The sequence below is a fragment of the Symsagittifera roscoffensis genome, chromosome 5 (genome assembly GCF_963678635.1).
Source record: "Symsagittifera roscoffensis chromosome 5, txSymRosc1.1, whole genome shotgun sequence".
Classification (NCBI taxonomy): Eukaryota; Metazoa; Xenacoelomorpha; order Acoela; family Convolutidae; genus Symsagittifera; species Symsagittifera roscoffensis.
In genome coordinates, this window is record NC_087066.1 from 11,548,262 (window position 1) to 11,573,481 (window position 25,220).

Sequence of the window (25,220 nt, forward strand, 5' to 3'; positions counted from 1 at the left end):
GCAACCAGTAGAGTGGAGAAATGCTGCTAATAGTAATGAAAAACTGTCGCTTTCCTTCCGGTTTACCGTATTATCACGCAGGGATTAGGTTTCTTCTGTTTTTCCCGGAAATCGGAAAGAAATTTCACCTTTTTAAACCATTTTAACGTAATTTTTACCTTTTTAAACCATTTATTTACCTGGGAGAGATGGTGTGTTAATTTGCAGGAAGTTTGCGAGTCAATTTTGCGAGTCAATTTTGCTTCAACCGTTTTAACTGATGGTGATATTGTTAGTTTTATCTTGTTTGTTTTATATAATTGTCATGTTTGTTTTGTGTATTTCAGAGAGGTGGGGTTGTAATTAACGTATTTACTAATACCAGTCTTATCACATTTCAGTTTTCAAGCCTTGTCTGAACGATTCGGACTAGTTTTACCGAAACTTTAAGATGTACCACTATATGGCGCCTTGTTGAAAAAAAATGAAATCATTAGGTAGTATACCAGATAAGCAACAGCTTATGCTGCATATCGAATTTTTTTACATCTCGACACTGCGTGTCTCGGTTTGTCCAAATTTTCTCGATGCAGTTGTATCTGTTGTAAATCTAAACAAAAGTGAAAAACACGTAGTTTTTTTTCCTATTTCGTTTGTTTGATTGTAAAAATCAAGCACGGAAACATATTGCATACACAGAGGTGAAACTGAGCTTCGCACCACTTGCGCTAGAACAATTCTAAAATGAGTGCACAATGACGCTAAGAAATTAGCAAACAGAACTTCAAACGATGTTGCAATTAAAGAAGGCAGTGGAAAAACGAGAAAACTAAAAAAAGGCATTTTTTCCTGTTTGAATTGAATTATTTTTTTCAACGAGGCGCTTGTGGGGCTCAATTTGGGCATTCAAAAATGGTACCAGAGTCTTATCAATCTCAAAATTACTAGAGGACCTTTACAGGAAAAAAATCTGTAATTAAGCTGACAGAATTGAAGCCGACATCCAATGAGATGAACTCAGCCAAAAATTTTCGTCAAAAAACATAAAGGAAAAAATTTCACTTAACGCCCACGTAGATCCACGATAGCCATTTAATTAGCGTCTGCAAAGTAGACTACATAATTTGAAAAATAAACCGACAGAGCTTAAATCGACAACCATGAAGTCGAAAAACCACCGGCAGAAAACTTATATCAAAACTCTATAATTATACATACAATGCTTTGAGTTCTAGATATAGCTTGCAGTATTAATTAGTACCCTGTACTTAAATTTAAATTTTCATGAAATTGAGCATGTCAGTAGCATAGCAGCATTATAATTGATTCAAATAATTTTGATAAACTAAATGTTAACCCGAAAAAGTCTATCTTCCGATTTGATAACGCATGCTAATCAGAAGCGCAATTAGCATTTTATTCTTCAATTAAAGCACGAAAACATATTGAACACAGTCGTTTTAAAATGTTTTATAACACTTTGTAAACAGTGATGCAGCAATTTAACAGTGCGTTAAGCTTTCCAAAATAGTTCAAAAAAACTTCTGATTCTACATATCTCAGTTCAAAATTCTGCCTATTGTTATGATTCTTAAAATGCACGCGTAATATAAAACTTGCTATCAATTATAAAAAACTGTAAAAGAAACACTCGAACTGGGAAAAAAATTGAATTTCCACAAATGAACACAATCCAGATTAAAAGAGAAGCAGTATTTAAACTTTTCTGTCTTTGTTGCTTAATTTGTTTGTGGCGTTACAGTCTCAAAAACGAGGAAAAAACAGCATCAGATAGAGAATTTGAACGATTTCTGGCAGCGTACACGGATTATGAAGAGCAACTCACCTACAGCATTAACAGTCCAAGATTGGGACCTGAAAAAGAAATGAAAATCGACATGAATTGTTAGTAAGTTAGACAAAAAAACTCATTTCAACTGTCGTACTATCAATTATCAATACTAATATTTGCTGAAGTCCTAAAATTTCATAAAATAGTTTGACCTCAAAAGAAAACTAAAGTGGAAAAACAGAAACCAAATCGCACATAAATTTCCACAAAATTCACATGCTTAACCCAGTCACATGCATAATTTAGTCTCCTAAAACTATTCTGGCAGTGTCAGCCAAAAAGCCCTGACCCAACAAGAATAAATGATTTCCCTAACGATCAATTAACAACACAAAGCACTCGTTGGGGTATGCAAATATAACACGTCCAACTCAAAGACGACCGAAACCGGACATAACTTGTGTGTCTTGACAATTTCACAGACTGGCTCTTTAGTGAAAAAGTTAAGCCAGAAAATTGCTGATGAACCTTTACTGGAAACAATTTACTAATTGGATGCGTTACCAAATAAAGGAAGTGGCAACTAATTATAGGGCAAATACAATCATTCGTAATTAAAAATTTTTTTCAGGCATCAGACAACTAACTAGGCCAGATGAAAACCCAACTTCAGACTCTGAGGACTCGGCAGATGACGAGCTGGAATACGACGGGAGCACCAGTTACCCTCTCTATCTCATGATCAGAGTGGCCCTTTTCCTTGTGGACATCTTTAAAATGTTCTACAATCTGGATAGCGAATATGATAACGACTTTCAGTTGCCCTGCGAATATCAGACACCGACTCAATTTTGCACTGTAAGCAATTAAAGATACCCCCGTTAGAAACTCATGTACAATTTCAATCCTCCGTTTTTATTCTCCTTAAGAGAGGTGAAGCAGCGGTAGATAGATATCCTTATAATTTAGGATATTCCAAGCTTCTGGGGGTTTTCAGGAATTGTATTTAGCTGGTCGAGAGAGCAGTTTAGTTCAAATTTTCTATTTTTCACGGAAAAAAACAGCTGAAAAAAATTGCGGTGAACACATACAATCAATTGACTTAGACAATTGAAGATTTCTTGATCTATTGATATAAATAGCTCATTCCATTTAGGTACTAACTAAACAACCAACAAACAACAGTCTCTCATTTGAATGCCACACTCCTTCTCAGTGCAAACCCTCTTCACTTTCTGTCGGGTTTGTGGGAATAGATGGCTTCACCATTTGGGAAAACAAAACAGTTGAGAAACTTGAACAAAAACTGGCCAGTTTATCACAAAACAGCTCATTTGCATTCGTTCAATGCATTCTTCTGCCTAGGAGCAGACAATCTTCGAAGAACTATTCCAACGAACAATTTATTAACTTCGCCAAAACCGATGCAAAAAGACTAATCACAAAAAATTTAATCAACAGAACGAGAATGAAAACCGAAAAAACCAAAAACGAAAACTTGAGCTCTGGTAAAATATCGATTACCTTGTTGATGTTGGATTCTGTCTCAAGACCTAGTTTCTACAGCAACTTGCTCCTAACTCAGAAAGCTATGCGAGACATAAACCGGTTGTACTCAAGTACATGTACCTATAACAAAACTCACCTGCTATTAATTTTTTTTAAATTTTGAACCAAGCCCTTCGCTCAGATTATTAAAACACCTACAAAGCTTAACACCATCAAAAATGTTAAGACTAAAATTTACGATTTTTATCAAACTAAGCATACATTAATTTGAAAAAAAAATCTAGAAACAGTTAAGTGAGATAACTGATCAATATATTTTATCCACCAAAACCTAATTGCAGTTGAAACATGTGCTTGAAAATTGATTGATACTACTGCAGATGATAAATCAAGTGGCTATCGGGTGTTGGATTTTGAGGCAATGAATTCGATGTACAACCGGACCTTCGAGAACATCGCACACCTTTTTGGACCCAATTTCACAGGGTATTCGGAATCCGTTGATCAAATGCCTGTGGGTGTCCTGTACAGTGAATTCAAAAGTAGAGGTGAGTCTTCAAATTAGAAATTCGCGCCATGAATGAAAAGTTTAAGAAAAAGTAAAGAGATATTTTGTAGACGGCAAACTCAACGCGAGAATTGAAGCAGAGCACCACTTGCGATATAATACAAGACATTATGACGCCAAACTGTGTATTTTACGGATTCCGCAACAAAAACGCTCTCTTTGATCTTCCTTTGTTCTTTCGTTTTTTTTTATCAGCCCGACAAAAATTTGTCATATTTAAAGACTTGTCTCTGGATTGCAGCGACCGACATACTCCAAATTATGCGCCTCTCCATTGAACTGTTTGGCCTCGTAACGGAGAGCCGCTAATTCAAAAAAGAAATCGAAAAAAAAATCGGCGAAGTCGAAAAAACAAGATAATCATTATGAATAGGGCTAGTTTTGAAAAAAAATATGCCAAGACATTATGTGCAATTAAGTTTGTCGAAAAATTAATCTCCCAAAAATTTCATATCGTTGTCTTGATTTTGTCTCCTCGAATAAAACATGCCAAGAAAAACAACTGAATGCTAAATTAGCATCGGAGCAAAACTAAAAAGGCCGAAATTTCTTGGGCAGACATAAATTAAGCAGGATTTCAATGTTTTCTTAAAAACTTATAAAGACAGAACATAGCGAGCTGACAGTTAGAACAGAGTAATGAACGCAAGGAAACTGAAAAAAAACTTGACTTGTTTTTTCAAAAACCTTCCAACGTTTCAATTTCGAAGAAAAAATAGATGGCCTAAAAGCTCTCTGAGTATGTAAAACAAATTATGATGGACATCTTTTTGTTAAAATTAACCCAATTTGAGAAAAAAAAAACAAAAAAACTCCAAGACCTAAATAAGCGTAGTCACTACGTTCATTACTCTAAAAAAATTTCAAATCTCCCTCAAAACTATAACAATAAAACATTTTTTGCTCATAAAAGTTCTCAAAATAGGCCGCTAAGCCGATACAATATCAACCGAAACCTCTTGAGTGAACAAAGAGAAAAAAAACGAAAAAAAAAAACGATTTACAGAAATCGAAGTTAGTAAATTTACAACCAACATAAAAACAAACTTCGAGTAGAACGGGCATTTAAACTGCATATATGCTCAAAAAAACTCGTTGGTAAAATTACGAAAGTACAGTCTTGAAGATGACTAAACTTGCGATGACAAAGTTGTTTACGGGCACAAATCCAGTACGAGCTCAAACCATGACAAATGGAATTAACTGACTTCAATTACCTCAGCGAAAAATACAAAAACAGCTATTTAAAAAAAAATACATTCGGTGCTGCAGAAGCGCTAAATTAAGCTTAAAACATCTGTATACGTTTAAACATTTAAAGAATGATTGAAAACTTATAAATGCTTATATTTGATTAAAAACAAGAAAATGCATTGAATTGATTGATATTCTAAAATTCAAAAACCAAATCTGTGTCGGAAAAAAATGAAGATTTTGATTTCTAGTCCAAATTAGATCAAAATAAGCAAGCGAGTGAAAGAATGAGGTTTCAGCAGAAGAAAACTAGTTTTTGAAGTTTAATTTCACGTTTCCCAAGCACCATAAGTTCAAAATTTCCATTTACAAAACAGTTTCATTTTGATAATCTTTTTGTTTAAGCTATTTACTTGTGCAGCATGAATTTTCGTTTAAAAAATTCACACAGAGGCGAAGTGGAGCTTCACTTAACTTGCAAAACAACATAAACTTAAGCAAACTTCAAAAAAAATTGCTATACAGAAAACTTGGCACCACTTGCGATACACTATAAACAAACAAACTTCAAAAAAAAAAGGTTGAAAAAAACCTAGGTTGACCAAAATTTTCGTATATCTCGATATAAAACATCAAGTGGCCAGCTAAAGTTGTACGTACGGGTTAGATGTTTTGAAAATTTTTATAATGATGCGGGATGAAATGGGCAATTTCAAAAATTGGACTTGGCCCAAAAACTTTTCTCTTCTAAAATAAGTCAGAATAGGATATTTTATAGAGATTGGAATTTTTTCATTACTCATTAAACTTTTCTCACACAGAAGCGAAGCTGTGCTTCCCAAACACTAGGGAGACAACGACAAAAAGCAGCTCTATAATGTGCAATAAAAAAGCAGAAATTAGCCTCGAATTAGTGAAAATTCGGCTACGTCTCGGATTCGATTACCAAACTCACGCCTTAACCTAGCCAGGGACGCTTTATAAATCACAAACACTAGCCACAAATAAACCCGAGAACAGAATCTATGAAACTTCTAATGCTACAGATCGTGCTTATAGCAAAAGTGCCACCAAATAAGTGAACACTTTTAATGAAAACTTTTATTTCCTAATTAGGTTAGAAAAAAACGAAGGTTCGTGCTAATGCACTAACGCTCGCAAGCTCCCTGGTGTAATTAGAAACTTAAGAGTCTCAACTTCTGCAGGAAAAATTCTCGCACCCAATTTTTTCGATTGAACACATCTCAAATATGATAGGAGACAAGTTTTTAAGACAAGTCAAAAAGTTTCTAAAAAACTGTAACAGTTTCAAAAATTCACTTTTTCGAAGGCCAACATTTTTATAAACAAAAATGGGCTAGCGAATTTTACAAATCAGGCTTTGAACAACCTGTTGTTCCGACCAAAGCCTTGATATCAGATTTGACAGGATAGTTAAAGAGAAAACACAAAAAAGTTCCCAAAAACGGTTAACAAATCAAAAATGTGACTTTTCCGAGAATCATAGCTTTTTGTCAAAAAAATTTGGGCGTAGCCGCTTATGCAGAAGAGATTCACGCAAATATTAATTTCGATTGAACCCAAAAACTCAGATTTGGGTGAATAGTTTTCGAGAAAAGTCGAAGTTTCAAAAAACCGTTTAAAAGAATTGAGTTTTTTGAGGTCCATAATTTTTGTGTTAAGTTTTGTTAGTTTTGTTGTTCAATTACGCAGAGGAGCTTGTTACAATTCGTTTTATCCATTGAGCCAAAACTCAGGGTCGTTTTTGAGAAAACGAAAACCATCCATGGGTCAAATATCCCCCACTGACTTTTTCGAAGGCTGTAGACAGTGGAGTAAAAATTAAAGAGATGAGGGGATTATGCAGGCTACCGGGGAGTAGGCGGTATTTCCATTAAAATCCCGCTTTTGAAAATCCATTAAAAATTCTGAGAAACTGAAACTTTTGCAAAAAGTGAAAAAAAAATCCGAAGCGTCTCAAAACATAAAAAAATGTAAAACCCAATTCCATACATTTTCATGAAACCTGTTTTTATCAAACAAGAATTCTAAGCCAACATGCCAAGCAAGACATTTGATTTTTTACATTAGCAACGAAACAAAGCTAATGAAGAGGAAACAAAGCCGACAATCATTCAGCAGGCGCAAATTATCCGAAAAAAGGATTTAACAAAAAATTTGCAAGTTTCAAGCCCTTTCCTACAATGAAAGTTGCAATGGAAGTTCAACTAAGCCGAAAAACTTGAGCAGAATAAAGTCCGACGGAAAAAAAACTTCAATTGGATACATACTGAAAGAAACAAAACCCGGCCGGGACTCAATTCCAAAACCTCAGGATGGAAAGCAAGGCATTACTTCTAGGCCAAGTCGGAATGAACCTAGAAATTATTTAGATTCAATTATAGAGCAAGGTAACAATGTGTAAGAAAAGTTGTTTACGGGAAAAAAAAGTATAGTTAGCGATTACAAGACACTTGCTCTCGCAAGTGCAATGAAACAAAAACTACGAAAACAGTTCCTGATCACTTTTTTGTGTTAAGGTAAAAATTGGAAGTAGGAAAGGTGTAGTTGCTTAATGCAGCTCACAATTTCACCAAAATTTTGCTCTAAAATGTAAGACTTCAGTTGTAAAAGTAGACCAACACGCTCGTAAGCTGACTTAGTCGTGATTCAATCAATTAAGTTTCCACATAAATTAGTGTTGAGAAAACCGGTTTGAAATTTTAGCTATTTAGACCAAATTAGTGACAAGTTACTCTTTGTATTGATTAATTACTGGTAGAATTACTGGCATTTTGTGATTTTAAGATAATAAAGACTTTGGAAATTTGCTTCGTCTACGTAAGCTTTTAGCCAGAAAAAAATGATAGAAAATTTTTTTTAACTGGTCGGACGGAAACTTCTGTGCCAGTTGCACAGCAACCGGCTATTCATGTTAAACTCATTTTTGAAAAATATTTCTCACTTAAATGTTTCTCAAAAAATATTTCTCACAAGCTGTTGACAGGTTATGTGACCATGTACATGGACGACATGTGTTGGCTGGGGAATTGGGGAATGGTAAAAACTATGAGATCATACCTGGACATTGCATACCTGGACAAAGACAAGGAGGGATTGAGAAAAGACCTGGACAGCCAGCTCCAGGTACACAGTGATAGTGATGCGCATTTACAAGGATGTCAATGGTGATTTTTCTTTCCTAAGATTACCAATATGTTAATCAGGCTGGCTTTTCAAAAAAAATCTAGATTTTCTTTCACTAAAATTATTCTCATCCAATCAGGTTCCAGCATTATTGACCAACTTTTAAAGGCAAAATATCAGTTTGGACCATAAACAGAAAATATGAATATGTTATATTTTAATTTTAAAAAAGCCAGAAATTGCCGAAATTGATTTTTAAACTCCAATTTTGATACCTTAAATTGGAAATAGCTAAAAACTGAGTTCTTTTTGATAAAATGCACACCATATTAGGTTCACAGTGTCGATTCGCGGGGAGTGACTGATGCTAGCTGCAGGTTTCTGTGGAGGGGTAAGTGCCCTAAACACTAATTAAGAGTCGATGAAAATAGTGAAGACTCTTAAGTATGTCGTAATTTTTTTGTTTTGTTTTCAGGAAAAGACGCTCAATTCGTTCACGCTCAATTTTGAAATTTCACGTTTTGTTCACGCTCAATTCTATTTTTCGCGGTTTCAGGTTTGATTTCTTTTTCAATTCAATTCCCTTGGTAAAACAAAGGCAAACTCAATTCAATTCAATGCCTTTGGTAGAATAAAGGCAAACTCCACTATCTAACAGCAAAAGGATAAAACAGTCACGAAAAACGTGATCGCCTTCTATTTTTGGAAATGGATGTCAGCGGATTTCTTAGCGGGATAAGAACTTCTCCTATTGATCCAGTTTTCTCAACAAAAAAGTGTCAATCATAAATTGTTCTTGAAATTCAAAGAACTGTATGACCATATATTTTTTATTTTGAAAGTTGAAGTTTTTTTGTTTCCTTGCCCTCGTTGACTCTTCTCCAACTGTCTGTTGGTTATGTTTATGACCAAGGACCAAGGAGAAATAAGGTTATGTTAGTCAGTCCGAATTCAGCATTTTACACAGAGGCGAAGCAGAGCTTTGCAACATTTCTAGCACACCGCAAGCATGACATTGCAAACTAGAGAAGGAGACAAAAACCACTAATAACAAAAACAAAATGAAAAAAATGAAAACGAAAAAAAAAGTTACATCTACAAAGATTTATTGTTGGCTTCAACTGATGTCCAATTTCATGAATATACAGTCGAAAATAGTTTTCACCAGCGTTAAATGAATATTCAATTTTGTTTTCAGAGCGGCTGCTAAACCAAAAGTACTTAGGTAGACACCCGTTCAGCCAAAAACAGAATTGCTATAACATTAATGCTGTCATAAAAAAAACTTAGAGCGAACAAGTTTTCAAAGTCGAAGACGCCCACCCCCTTTGACAACTGACCCTCGTCGAACGTAGAAAAGCATAAAACTCTTATATACTTCTTAAATGACGGGATATAATACGCTTAAGGCAATATAAAACAAGGATAGCCGGTTACTGTGCAAGTAGCACAGCATGTTCCGACCATAGTACAAAAAAAGTTAAGAATTTACTTTTTTTTGTGTTAAAACTAAGGTTTTTTTTTTCTGCGTGATGAAAAGATCTGAAAAAAAATTGAAGTTAGAAATATTCGACAATCATAATAAGATATGCAAATTTGACAACACTTGTAGAAAAATGTTTAAAATACATATATCAAAAATTTAAAAAACTTTTCAATGTACCTTGCAGATTTTTTTTGAATTTTTGAAGTGTTTAATTCACAAATGACGCTGAAAAATTGAATAAAATTTTAATTGAGTAAAACTAAGTTTTCACGACCTAAAAAAAGGAAAAATAAGCTATTGTAAGCCTGCTCGCTCGCATTACTCCTCGAATCCAGACTAAAACTCAAAAATTGTAAACCTGTTTTTCTCGATAATGAGACAATTATTAGGTATAAATCTATGGACAACTTTTAAATATGAAATATGCAAATTTGACACTTGTAGAAAAATGTTTAAAAGACATATATCAAAAATTCAAAAAACTTTTCAATGTACCTTGCAGATTTTTTTTTGAATTTTTGAAGTGTTTAATACACAAATGACGCTGAAAAATTGAACACAATTTCAATTGAGTAAAACTAAGTTTCCACGACCTAAGTAAGGAAAAATAGGCTATTGTAAGCCTGCTCGCTCGCATTATTACTCGAATCCAGACTAAAACTCAAAAATTGTAAACCTGTTTTTCTCGATAATGAGACAACTATTAGGTATAAATCTTTTGACTCAAATTATGGTACCTGATTTTGCATGTAAAAAAAACTAAAACAACCGCTTACAAAGTTCCTCCCCATTTTTCAAATGGTCGGAACAATGAGGATAATCCAGTTGTGAAAAAATAATTTTAAAAAAATTACTCAAAATCAGAATTGGTAAATTTACAATCTACAGAACAAATTTCAATTACAGCAGAAACATTCCAGTGAATTCTTACCACATTAAGTCAAGTGGGAATAGGCCTGGATATTTTTGAGGTTCCGTATTAACGCAAGATCAATTTCTTACAGAATTGTGAGAAGAGTTGTTTACGGGGAAAAAGTCTAGTTTACGATTGCAAGTGAATAACTTGAAAAGTGGGAAGCATAAAAACTAGTATGTTTCAACTAACAGTTTCAAGCTTAAAATTTTTCAAAATCAGAACTTTTACGACTCATCTCTCATGAAACAGGCAAAAGCATTTTAAAAACTCTCTTGAAACTACGCAAGTTCACTAAGCCGATATAATATTAGCCGAATCAATAAACTTATTGAAAATTAGAGTTGGTTAATTTACAAAATACAGAACAACTTTCAATTTTTGTAAAAATTGCTTGAATAGAAAAAAAAGAAACCCAAGCTTTGGAAAAACTTTGCTCGGAAAGCGCACCAAATAATATATATATATTACTCGAATCCAGACTAAAACTCAAAAATTTTATATATTATTGCATTTGGATCATCGATATTTTTAAATTACTTACCGTAAAATGCAAACATCGCCATACATTTTCATGTTAGAAACGTGTCAAGGAACAAGGAACAAAAAAAAATGAATTTGAAAAAAAATAATTTGCGAATTGTAATATAAATATCACGCGAGAATTCCAATAATAATTTATTATTGACAATTTCTCGGTAAAACTGACCCAATTTGGAAACAAAAACTATTAATAGGCTCAAAGGCTGGCATGCTCAATTTCTTAAAAGTTAATCAAAACTATTTTTTAGTTCATATGAGGTAGTAATTAATGTTTTCATATATATTTAATGAAGAAATGATTTTTTTCGGATTTGTGGTTTTCGTCCTTAATTTCTGTCCGCGCATTTTCCGTTTTTTTTTTCATTCAAATGCAATAATATATATCTTATTGCATTTGGATGAAAAAAAAACGGAAAATGCGCGGACAGAAATTAAGGACGAAAACCACAAATCCGAAAAAAATCATTTCTTCATTAAATATATATGAAAACATTAATTACTACCTCATATGAACTAAAAAATAGTCTTGATTAACTTTTAAGAAATTGAGCATGCCAGCCTTTGAGCATGTCACCAGAATTGAGCTAGTCAGCAGATTTGAGCACGTCAGCAGAATTTGTACGAAAAATTATTTACGGGAAAAAAAACTACTTTGCCGATTACAAGTCACTTGCTCTCGCAAGTGAAAGCAAAATCCAATCAAAAGCCAAATGGCCGAAGGCATGTGATTGACTGAAAAATTACTGCGGTTCAATTTTCTGCCACAGGAATAGCGCGCGCCTGTTTCTAGCTATTACTCTTCTTCTGCTCCTTTTATAAATAATCAATACTTTTTTGTTCCTACCTGTCACACTTGTGGCGCCCTTACGTTGCCAATGGGAAGTTGGGTTGAGGATGAGCAGGAGGAGCGAAAGCTCCCTTGAATGATTAAACCCCAATATAGTATTCAATACAATCTGAAAATATTAATCGGATCTATATCTCGTTTACTTCTGAGGGTGGGGAGTCCATAATGTTTGAAATTTTTTTTAGCCAGTCTAAATTCAATGCTCAGCATTTCGAAAGAAGCTAGCGTACGAAGAAAGAGTCAATCAGTTTCGAACAGGTTAAAAGAAGTCAATTAGTTGAAAATTTCAGAAATTCTTTCAGACATTAATATATTAGAAAAGCCCCCTTCAGAAGATTAGCAATGTATACAAGGTGCCTAATGTATCATCTATCATCAAAAAAGCAAACTAGTAGGTACAAGTTGAACAAAACCAGCTTGTTATGCCGTTCTTAGCGATTACTCTTAACGCTATCATCGATATTTTTAAATTATTTACCGTAAAATTCAAACATAGCCATACATTTTCATCTTAGAAACGTGTCAATGAACAAGGAACAAAAAAAACTGAGTTTGAAAAAAATAATTTGCGAATTTGGAATAAAAATATCACGCGAGAACTCCAATAATGTTTTATTATTGACAATTTCTCGGTAAAACTGACCCAATTTGAAAAAAAAACTATTAATAGACTAGTTTTATTCCGCTGCGAAATCGACAAATGAAAATCCACTTTTCAAACTAAAGGTAATTCACATTTTTTCTGCAAAAAAGACCGAAAAAGTATTCCTTTGGTTCATTAACACTTAATTAAGAGAAACTCACGTTTTTCTGAAACTCACGGTTTTTCAGTTCAGATATCAAGAGGAGTTTGCTAAATAAAGCTTTCAAAGCTGAAAAATTTAAACCGGCTTCGAAATTTGCTTTATTCTAATCTCCTCGAAAGCTTAACTTATATTATTTCAGTAACAGCTGTGAATTTTTTTCAGTCGGACACAGAAGTCATCCGTTCAGTTCGGTTAACATCTGTTTGAACGGCCGAAACCAAATCGACTACTTTCTTGAGTACCTCTTCGAATATGAAACGACTCTGCACGACTCAAAAACGCCTTACATTCACTACTTCGAAAACGACGTCGCTCACGAAAAATCCTCCCAACGAATCAAAACTATGGATGCTCCTTTGGCTAACTACCTTCGACAAACTGTCGAACAAAAAAGAAATTCAGTCGTATTTGTTTTCGCCGACCATGGAACGACTCGATCGAGACCCCGAGGAAAAACAATCCTGGGTTATGACCAAGTTATCAATCCTGCTATGTTTATGCTTATACCGCCGTCACTTCAGAAACAAATGAGTTCAGGGTCTTTCGAAAAGTTAATAGCAGCTCAGAAAAAACTACAAACACTTTCCGATTTCCGAGAATTAATTCATTGTATTTTGCACCAAAATTTTTCAAGCTCGAACTGCTCTTTTTTGGCCTCTCCCCTCGAACACTCTAGAAGTTGCAATGACGTAGAGCTTCATGATAACAGTGCTAAATGTATTTGCGACAATGTGCAAGATTCTAGACTAAGGGATCCGGATTTAAAATTGGAGTTGTCCCGCAAGAGCCAAAAATACTTCAGAAGAATGCTCCGAAAAACGAGAGAGCTGCAAACTTGCAGGTCAAATTTGTATTTGACGCTGCAGGCAGAAAGCACAAAAATAATACAAGGGGTGAGTTTTTTTGGAAGACAGATAAACAAATTGAATTTTAATAAGGATAGCCTGTTGCTATGCAAGTAGCACAGAATGTTCCGTCCACATTCAAAAAAAATCTACAAAAAGGTTTTCCTTTTTTATTCAAATTAATCTCGTTTTCAGTGCGTGGTGTGATAAGAGAACTATAAAAACGCGTAGAAAACTAATAAACTAGGCACAGTCGACAGCATTTGTCTTCAAAAATGAATGACCAACAAAAAAATTGTAAAAATTTTTACCAAAACGTTTATTGCCAAGGAAGCGCCAAAGGAAACTTCCGAAGCTAGTAAAATCAGGTTTTTCTAGCCTAACATCATAAATAAAATTTGATTTTTTATCTAACGAACGTTACTCGATCGCTTTACTCAAAAACTGAACGAAAACCCAAAAAACGTTGACCAGTTTTTCTCATGATATTTTTGAAAAATTTTAAAACTCATTCGAATCACGACTGAAAGAGCTATAACTTGCTATTTCACTCGACCCATTCCAATGATTTTTGTGGTGCCTGATTTTGCGTGGAAAACAAAAAAGAAAATAAAACACCCCAATCCAATGGTCGGAACAAAACCTGTGAAAACTCTTGTCGAGTTTCATCAACGGCGACAAAGCTTTAAATGCTGAAATAGAATCAATAAGACATAGTGAACTTGAACGACGCATTAACTTGAACTGATTCACAAAACAGAAATACCATGATTATTTCATCTGAAAGTTAGTCATCTAATAGCTCGAAAATCTTTCAACTTTTACCCAATTTGAACATCACCAGATTTAGTCCTCATTTTTTTCAATTTCACCAAAAACGCTTTCAGAGCACACTTTATTTTCTTTATATTTTGAAATCAGTAGAAAAATAAAAACCAGTTAAGAAAGGTTTGACTGGTTTTTTAAAGCTCGAAATTGAATTTCAGGAAGAAAGAGTGGAGGCTCGTGGCGTGTTCCATATTGCCAACGAAAGTCAAAATGTACTATACATATCCCAATTGGCCATACTTTACATGTATGACTCACGCAGAGGGTCACTCAGGGTGAAAAGCAGACTCATATACTTTGAACAGTTCGACCCAGTTGAGAAAGAATACAGTCGGTGCTCACAGAATATGACACGCAATGAGCTACTCAAGTGTTTCTGCTTTTAAAAAGCAAGAACGAACCATAAGGAAATTTTATGATACGTTCTAGAAAAACGCGACGGTGATCTGAACAAAAAGATTTAAACAATACAAGTTTTTACCCGAGCTGGAGAGAAAAGTTTTTTTTTAGAAAATCGATTGAGCTACCAACAATTGAAATCGAAAACTACCAACCGTTATTTAGGGATAAATCTGAACCGGACAAGAATAGCAGGCAGACATATGAATGCTTCGTAAAATTATTCGGCAATAAATTGAATGCTAGAAGAACCTTTGATTTATAATTTATTATTACCTCTGAAAATGAACAGCAATTCATGTTGTAATACCAAATTACAGACCATTTGAATGAAAATCGATATCCAATGAAGTATCTATTGGGCTAATAAAATTTAATTGAATGGCAAATCTATTTGAATTTAAATATATAAAAACATGTCTCAAGTACAAATCTTGAGACAATTTTTGAACTTCAACATTAAATAAATTAAATGGACGAAGCTGAATAGCATTGATTTTCAAATTTAAAAAATAATGTTTCAACTTTGCATAAGAATAATCATTTCAAAAGGCAATGACATCTACGCGCTTGGAAAAACCGCTAATGCTCTAACGATTTGGAAACTAATTTCGAATGCGACTACCCAACAGTGGTCACATCTCGAGCGCAAAAATCAATTTTTCCATCAGTAGGTCTAAAGAATAACTTTCGAGGATAGTAGATCGTGTCATTAGCTTTAGCGATGATATTTAAGGGTTACGTAGCGAGGTTCAGATTAGCGAGAAGCGATTCAGCTCTGAGCAGTTTATTTATTACCGATCACACCTCTGCCTCAAAGGCTAAAACAAATGACTAATTTTGCTAAATCAAATAGAAAAACTAAGCATTATTAACGTTCTTATATACAATAGTCTGCTGAAAAGTAGCTTGACTCAAAGAAACAAAATGATGGCAACCCAAAATGTTGGGAAAAGATTTCTCTATCGAAAAAAACCATGCCTCCAAATGCCAGTATGTTGATTTCAACCTAACGAAACTTTCAACTATAATGGTCTAGCAAAACGCATCTGTAAGAAATCCAACTTCACCACATAAGCTTCGTCATAGTTTCATCTAAATCTGTTTTTGGTCAAAGAAAGTATTGGAATGAGTGGGCTTGGGTGGTTTGCTTATTCCAACAAATTTCTTTATTCCAAATTCCAAAAATAAATTCACCAGCGATCATTTTTTGGGAAAAACCTGGGTTTGAAAAAAGGCAATTTTCCCATAATCTTGGACTACTTTATGCGCGCTTTTAGGAACTCTCTACGATGCTGAAATAGCAAGTGCTAAATATTTAGGCATTGCGAATCATCATGAACTCAAAACCAGTCCAAGTTGAACTGAGGCAAGCTTATTGGTCTTATAAATGTTCTTAAACGCAAAATTCATCAGCTTGTACCTTAAATTGCCACTCAATTAAAACACTTACAGCTTCAATATGGCTGCTGGGAGAGGAAAAACAAACGAAAAATAATGCCAATAGTTTCTTTGCTAATTATCATTCTAGAACAAAAAAAGGGCAGTCGGTACATTCAGGGCTTTGTCCTGATGCGACCAGTCTTTTTTCCTTATACTTATTAATAAAACCTAATAAACCGTACCATATCGGACAAATTTTTGGTATAATAAAGTTTCTGGGATTTATGCAAAACCTAGCCCCAAACAGTTGGAAGATTCAATGGGCAACGTAAGCCAAAAACAAAACAATTTCTTTTCTGAATAATTTTCGAATCAATTGTTTCAACTAGAAAAACATATAACCTTCCGCTCCAAAAAAGTTTCAGGAAAAATCTCACAGATAAGATGGAGCCTTTTGTTGTTTTTCTAAGATCATATCCTCAAAGAGCAACCTAAATACAGATGGCTCTACTACAATAAAAAGCACAAAATTTTCATTATTTACAAAAAATACTGAGAAAGCATTCAGATCTAAAGCGATTTTAATTGAATTCTTGGTATGTTCATGCACAAAACATCTGCATTTCGAAAATATCAATTTACTCGCACCATCTGTGATACAAGAAACCAACGAGTCGAAAAAATGCAATAAAAAACAAACAAAACCCAAATATTCCAAACGTTTGTCTCAAATGAAACTCATTTAGATGAAAACCTGTCGCAAAACACAATTTCCAGCTTTAAATTAGCATTAACAAAACCTTTAACGACCAGTAATTATTCGGACAGAACTTAGGAAGACGCCCGTTGAGTTGGTAAAAATTCTCTCAAAAATCCCAAAAATCTTTTGAATTTTTTCGTTGTGTCATTATTTGGAAACAATTTTCAACAAAACTATTCAGAATTACAGACAGACAATTAGGACGACAAAGTGCCAGAAATTATGTCAAAACAATTTAAGAAAAAACAATTATCCATACCCTGAAGAAAAAAGTAGCCGAAAAAACTGTCGTCTATTTAAATTTTTTCCTTCACCTCCAGAAATTTTGGTGAGTGTAAAAGTTTTTAAAAAAGCTGTAAAGGTGCCCCACCATTATTGTGGTGCCCCACCATTATTGTGGTCCCGCACCATATAAATGCCGCACCAATAGTTGCGACCTAGGTTGGAAAAAAAGAAGGTTTGTACTAATACACTAGCTTCGCAAGTGTAAATAATCTATCAAGAAAATTACGAGCAAAACAATTATAAACCACATTTCAAAGAAAATTTCTGATCGGATAGCAATTGAGGATTAAAAAATTCGACACTAATCTTCAAAACAAATCATGTTAAAAAAATACAATAGAAGGCCGATGAACCAATAAAAAAAATCAGTGGACGAGAACACTGAAAGAAAATTATACTAAGAGAATTGCGTTTAAACTCACTAATTTAATTGCCACTCAAAAAATATCGAATGAAAGTTCAAACAAAAGTTAACAGAAAAGAAATTAAAAACGCAAAAATTGTTTTCATGTTTTTTACTTTTAAAAGAGGGCCGGAGAAATTGATTTTCAAATTGAAACCACGACCAAAAAAACTCAAAAACTCATTAAAAAAAAATTACGTAAATACGCCGAAAAAAATGAAGCCAAAACCTAATTAACTAAAAAAAATAACCGTAAATTTTTCATTAAAAACACTCGCACAACAAATTACTGTATCTACCACCTACAATGCAAGCACGAGCCTTACATAAGCAGAATACGGATGTGAAATTTGTAAATTTACACATCCATATGTCATTGCATGTCCGTTTTGCATGTCATTCTGTGAACAAAATAAATTATGGGGAAGAAGTCCAATACCCGATTCTAACAACCCTGCTTGTCGCAACAGTAAGGAAGAAATTCATGTTTTTAACACAGAGGGGAAGCTGCGCTTCGCAAACACTAGCGAGACACGACAAAAAATCAGCAATATAAAATGAAATAAAAAAAGTAGCAATACGCCTCGGATTAAAAAACTCGAGGCTTAGTAAAAACTCGAATTAGTAAAACATTGCTTCTTATCGTATTTGACCCTGGGACCTCGAACGTTGGGGTCTTACGCACTGCCCTGTCTGACACGAACGCTTGGCAATTAGCAAATACAGGTCACAAATAAAGCAGCTACATATGCTAATAAATTGCCAATGCGATGCAGCAAAAACGACACTAAATACGAATAGACACAATTTTGCATGTTATTAATTGGAATATTCCAAAATGAAGGCATCCACGATAATTTTGCATGAAAAAAAATGGAAAGCATCACGCCACATCATGTATAAACTATGCATTTTAAAAAAACTGCGGGATATATTGAGTTGGAAAATTTCTGAAAACGAGTTCATACTATTGTCATGAGGTTTGAAACAAAAGCTTTTTTTCGTTTTAATTGATGATTCAAAAATGCCTCAACGGTGTTAATTTATTACTAATCGAATGACAAAGCACAAGCTATGGAAAAGCCGTAAATATGCCACCAAAAGTAGCACCAAAATTTGCTACTTAGGTTGGAAAAAAGAATAGTCGTACAATAACACTACGCTCACTGAAGCTCGCAAGTATAATTAAGCGTCACTCCCTAAAGAATGTTCAACTAGCAATCAAATCAGGCAATAGAAAAAAGTTTAAAGCCCAAATTACTATTTGACAAATCCACCTGAATATATTTCAAGAAACAATTTACCATTGATAAGAAATAGATGACTTACAAGCCCATGAGCATGACCACCAAATCCTTCCTCCCTACAAACCTAAGCTTAGTAGCAGCACTTCAACATACATATATGCCTCTGTTAGCAAGAGTCTTTTTAAATATTTAAGTTAAAACAAGACGAAAAAGGTCATTGCTAAAACATGCAAAAATAATACGCTGAAGAACGATAGGAGGCACCGACATTCAAAAAAATAAATAATTAAGACTTGTATAGATTAAGGAAACAATATTCACTTCTATGATTTATGGGATTCCGTAACTGTTTTAACAACAAGTCTTTTATTCACTCTTACTTAGCTGGAGTTTGCCAACCAAACTTACAACTTGCACTCACATCTTTAAAAATTCAAGATTTTGAGGAACTTAAGAGAAAAATTGTGACAAAGCACTCAAAATCGAAAGTGACCAATAACATTTCATCGCTTTTCTGCGCGTAAACAGTCTTCATAAATTTAGAATAGACGACCAAAATTAAAACGATATATAAAGTGAATGAGATGAATGAAACTTTGAAAAAGACTCAAATTTGCGGAGACAGAGTCCGTAAAAATTATATTTAATTATCAATAGTTTCTTTACAAAATTAGCGTATCAAATGTTACTATACATGAATACGCCCTTTTGATCTACAGTTAGGGAAAAGTTTTCGACGCAATTATTTTCGTTTGTTCGTTGCCTACAATTTGATCAGACTCCCGTTACACTCCGAATAAAACCCGTTGAAATCCAGCCGCATCAATAACTGGCAGAGATACGGGTTCGGTTGGTATCCCATAACACTACTTAGCGTCTTATAGAGAGTCGATGACTGTTTGTTGAATTTGCGAACGACTTTCTCAAAAACATCCTGATGTTTCTGATCCATTGAGTCATCAATCGATATTTTCTCAATCAGCCGATGATAGATGTGACAAACTTCTAGAATATTCGTCACGCAGTTCTTCACAGGCGCCATTTCGACGAAGCTTTGAACCATTATTTGAGATATAAACTTCTCATTTTCAACTATCAATGTCTCATAATCTTTTGTACTATTTATTGCTGTGATGGTTTTTAGGTAATTGGAACTTATAACATCAACTTGTAGATAATAGTAAAAGTTTTCGACCAAAAACGACATGCAGGCCCTGGCATTGAAAAACGTTGGTAGCTTTTTGGCCAAACTTGATTTGCGCATCGAGATTAAATTGACCCATATTTGGTGCAATTCGTCTTCAATTAGTTTGATGTTTAGCAGGAATTTGAACAATTTGTTACATCTATCTAAAATTGAGGTCGTAAACACGAAATGTAAAGGCCATTGAGGTTCGTATCCAATCGAAACCCTGGACCAATTATCGCCACTTGTTTCTCGTTTGGACCCTGGATCATCTCCATTACCAGTCATATTCGGGCTTACCAGTTTGTCTAAGGATAATTTTACTCGGTCAAGGTCAGTGAACTTAAGGTCAAACGAGGTGACTGGGTTCAAGGTCGAATGAGCGCGTAGGAGAGCGCAGTTTACATCGTACTCTGTGTTTCGGCCAATTGGGAAATATAGAATTGGTTTGGCTAAGTGAATGAAAAGAAGCATGAGTTGTCCGTCTCCGAGAAGATGGAAGCTTCGGATCTGCTCGTAGGCGGAGACAAGGTTAGACTGCTCCACAATAAGTGACCAGAGTTCTTTGGCCACGTGACTTCGGATATCTTCTACCACGTGTTCAAACTCTGAAAGAAAGAAATAAAAAGGACGAATTTCTCCAAAATAAATAAACATACAATCAGTGCATCAAAATCTGAGACTTGCAGAAGACAGCCAACGGGATTCTAGGATACACATAGTGTCTGCCCCTACAGGCTGCAATAAATAAAAAAAAACTACACAAAATAATAAACAAAAAAACTTAAAAAACCTTTAACCTTTGGATTTTTCAAAATTCATAAAATCTAATTCCAAACTGCTGTTCACATCTATGTGCTGACTTCTCTTACACTGCTTCTTCCTTTATGAGATGATGCGACTGAATTTTTTTTCTTTTTTTGATAAAATTTTTCAAAGTTTTTTTGAATTTTTTTATTGAGAATTTAGTTTCTAAAACCAACACTAGAACGTTTCGATAGGTCACTTTTTTGTCCACAGAAATCGCAGAATCTTTCAATTTTCCGTTTGCAAAAGGTTCTGAGAGTAAATTAGCACTAGAAATTTGTGATTTTCTTAGAAATTTCAAAAGTAAACATTTCATTCAAAAAACATTCACAGTGCAAATTGTTTACAGAATTGAGAACAAATTTCAGAAGTTCGTAGATATGACTTTCGTATACAGTCAGCAAGTTGTTTTGTTCGAATATATCATCTCAGTGATCTTGCCGTTTTCGGAAAAAACTTCCAAACTTTCTTTTGCAAAACAAAAATAGGGTTCAAAGCAATGAAGCTGCGAGATCCGTAAATGAGAATCCCATACTGTAAAATATGATTAAAATTACTACTCTACATAACGATCGATACAAATTGATCGTATACAAAATTCAAATCTGCATAAAAACAGCTCCATGTGCTACTCGAGATCCTACCATACTTTTACACATGAGATCGGAGCTGAGTTAGTCTTAGTAATCACTTGATTTCAACAACTGCAGACAGCGTAAGACTCGTAGATCAACTCTTTACTTGATCAATATTTTAACAGTTGGAACAGAGTAATGAACGCAAGTAAACAGAAAAAAAACACTAACTTTGTTGCAAAAAATCTCAACTTTCGAATTTCAAAGAAAAAATTAGGCGCCTTTTAAGCTCTTTGAATTTCTAGAAAAATGTATGATTGGCTCTTGTTTGATAGCATTAACCCAACTAGAGAAAACTGGATCAACAGGTACAGTTTTTATTCCACTGGAATCTTAAAATTAAATTCCCCTCGGAACTAGAAATCGTTCGCGTTTTTACGAATCATTTCCACGTTCGTATTTGGAGAGTGCTATTTACGTCACTTTCAGCAGATACATTTCAATTGAACTCAAAAAGTGCATATATACCTACATGAATTCATAAATGCATTAATAAGTATGAATGCACATCTGTAGTTATTAGAGCATTTTAAGACTTTTTCCTAAAAAAAAAAGCAAACAAAAAACACCAAGACCTATATAAGAGTCTTCACTACGTTTATTACTCTTAAAATCATCCCCTGCCACTATAACAGAAAAATGCCTAGCTTATATTCACTTTCTACATTCCATACCTCGTATTGAGAATCTTTCCTTGTTTGCAAGATCATCCAACTGCTGTGCGAAATAGGATTCCTTGGCAAAGAAGGACTCGTATCTAAAACACTTGGAATGGCCACGCTTTCTTCTGCAATGAACTAACACTATTCAATTTTATCACAACCTTCAATATAACCAACTTAATTGATTATTTTAAAAATTTCCGTCTTCATTTTTTCCATCTTATACTAACCCAAGCCTATCTGATTTTTCTTGCAAAGATTTGCAGAGCAGAAGTCAAAAATCACAAAGATAGAAAAAATTTGAGGCTATTTTCATGACCCAAGGACCAAATAGTCGACATTTCCAGACAACCAAATAGCCTTGACTGTGCCAAAAACCCTTAACTGTCCAACATTCTGACTGCTTATTGCTTCTAAATTTTCAAGTGCTGAATTCATTAAATTCACTTAAGTTTCTACCAACGCAAGCTCAAAATGTACCAATATTTTGTCTAGGAATAGTCTTTTACACACCGCGTGAAAGAGTCACCTTACCTGGTGTTGTTGTGTGAGTCGTGTTGGAACATGCGCACAGACTCCCCCACAAATCTCATCTTCTCTGCCACGTGAGGGAGTATGTAAGGGGGGAGTCTGTGATGGAGGATGTGGAAGGAACATTTCAGATCCACCCTGTCGTCGAGCTCAGTCGGCACAACAGCAGCCACAGCCACAGCAGAAGAGGAAGAGACCAACTGGTTGTCTAAAAAAGAGAAACCCTGAGTCTTGGGATCTTGTCAACTATCCAATCCAATGGTGCCAAGTCATTAATTTCATACCCTTGCGCTCTTTTGAACTACCCAAAACCATTTGAAATTCTATTTTCGTAAGCTTTTAACTTAAGAATGCAAAAAATTCTGCGTGGTAAAAAAATTCTTCACGAGTTGTTCATATTTGTTCTTCGTACTTCACATCGTGAATCACGCATTTAGCATTACTAATTAGCAACATTTTTCTCAAAATGGAGAACTGAAGGGGAAGACAACGAGCCCGTACTTGTACTTGACGTACCTTCATTTGCTTCTGCAACTTCATTCCCGTCTTCATCCCCTGCCCCATTCTCGCCCACTCCTCCTCCTCCTCCTCCCCCTCTCAGCTCCCGCTTCACAATGAAGAACTCCTCGTTCATGTCCAACAGCAGTCCATGCAACATCAGAGAACTCACCTGGGAATTATTTTCAAAGTCACTAATCAATTTTTTTGGTTCCAGCTTCTTCGAACCCTCATACATCAAAATACAATTTTTTTTCGATATCGTAGAAAAATATGAACAACCAGATATTGCTTACACGCATTTAATTTTTTTTAAATGCTGTTGATTTGACTTAAAATACACTTAGGCTAGTTTTCCCAGCCAGCATACCTGAGCAAAGAACACATTGTGACAATGAAACTGTATCAGTCTTAGAGCCTCACACAAATCACTCTTTCCACTAGTAGTCAAATAATGCAGCAGATCCAATATTGTAACGTCATTCGCGTTTTTCTCGTCTATACTCTGACATAAACTCCACAAGTCAGGCAGTACAAACTGATATGGATAAGTTACTCTGTGCTTAATCGTAGACAGCGTCGCTTTTGTAGAGGTCAAAAGATCGTTCTCAAGGTCAACCAAGGTCTGTCTGTACTGGTTCAAATACACATTGAGTCCAGAAACAAACGCTGATCGGTACAAACTAGTTGCTGTGCAGTTATTTTCAACAAAGAGCTCCAACTTCATATAACAGAATCCAAGTCGACCCAACTGATTAATCAAAACTACTTCATGGGGGTGGAAAAACGGGATGTCTTCGTTCACTTCAATTGAAGAATTTGTGGTGTGAAAAAGACTGCCCGCTTTGCCGAACAAAAGGTACACTATTTCGTGCAACATTCGGGGATATCTGGAATTGAATTGTGGCTATACTTACTGTTCATTTGAAGCTACTCACCTTTCCTCTCACTTCTCACTAACAGAGTCATCTATGAGTTCAAGTTAAGCAAATGATTAATGAGCGACAATAATAAGACTTAATTGTTCCGACCATTTGAATACAATTATTCGGGTGTTTTAGTTTATTTTTTCTTCGTTTTGTTTTCTACGCAAGATCAGCTACCACAAAAATCATCGGAGATATATCACTTTATAGCCCTTACAGTCGTGATTCAAACGACATGAAATTTTCCCAAAAAGTTTTCCAGCGTCGAGAAAAAAACGATTTGAAATTTTTGGTGTTTCGTCTTAATTCGAGCACATGAAGCGAGCGAGAGCAGGCTTACAATAGCTTATTTTAATGGCTTAAAAGCTTACACAGAGGCGAAGCGGAGCTTTCCGCCACTTGCAATACTTCATAAAAATAGCCGTGCAAGCTAGCAGACAGGAAAAGCGAGCCGCCAGGTCAAGTCCAAACAATACATTTAAAAAACTATCAAAAAACACATTTCAAAAAACTTAAATATTCAAAACATTATCTGGAATCATGCTCTATTTGTGGAAAACAAACCCAGAAACACAATTGACGGCAATTAACATAAATTCGGAAATTCAAAAAATAATTAAAAAGCGGCAACTGAGCCGACGGAAGTTGAAAATACAATTGTTGTAATCAAAAACTGTATAAATTCAATTCTTAGAATTTTAGCATTTTTTGCGCTCCGGAACGATGCATAAAAATTATGCTTCCTTTGAAATGAACCTAAATTAGGTCACAAAGTCGATAAAATATCAGCCGAATAGTTTAAAAAAAAAACACAAAATATACGAAGTCAAAGCTAGTAAAAGTAAAAATTGCGGGAGTATTTCGAAACACTGAAAGCAACTACGTTGTGAAATGCATACAAAAAAATTGATTCTACGATGTGGCTTTTATGCCGACAAAACATAAGCATACGAATCATAGGCCGACATTTTTTGGGCAGAAAAAAGTTTTAAGCAAAAATATAAGTCAAGAAATTACAAACAGCCAAAGTGAATCAAAACA

The 25,220-nt window shown here is 34.6% G+C and overlaps 2 protein-coding genes across 8 annotated transcripts in view; both read right to left on the minus strand.

Annotated features, from left to right (window-relative positions):
• LOC134846956 (uncharacterized) overlaps nucleotides 1-12,084 on the minus strand; it is a 49,674-nt gene extending 37,590 nt beyond the window's left edge. For 2 of the 7 annotated variants that reach the window (XM_063864407.1, XM_063864401.1), the window contains exons 1-2: nucleotides 11,976-12,084; nucleotides 8,139-8,244 (exon numbers count right to left, since the gene is read on the minus strand). The gene's annotated coding sequence lies outside the window, so the exon portion shown is untranslated. Of the gene's footprint in view, nucleotides 1-1,825; nucleotides 1,855-8,123; nucleotides 8,245-11,975 lie in introns of all 7 variants that reach the window. The other 5 variants (XM_063864405.1, XM_063864402.1, XM_063864411.1 and 2 more) reach the window with 3 other exon arrangements.
• A 7,419-nt stretch (nucleotides 12,085-19,503) lies between these two features.
• Nucleotides 19,504-24,322, minus strand: LOC134845793 (gamma-tubulin complex component 4-like). Its single transcript, XM_063862875.1, has 5 exons — nucleotides 23,624-24,322; nucleotides 23,272-23,425; nucleotides 22,759-22,963; nucleotides 22,237-22,319; nucleotides 19,504-20,728 (listed from the first exon to the last, which is right to left on the minus strand). The coding sequence occupies exons 1-5, from the start codon at nucleotides 24,131-24,133 to the stop codon at nucleotides 19,698-19,700; spliced, it is 1,983 nt and encodes a 660-aa protein (XP_063718945.1). The 5' UTR covers nucleotides 24,134-24,322; the 3' UTR covers nucleotides 19,504-19,697.
• Nucleotides 24,323-25,220: the final 898 nt, after the last annotated feature.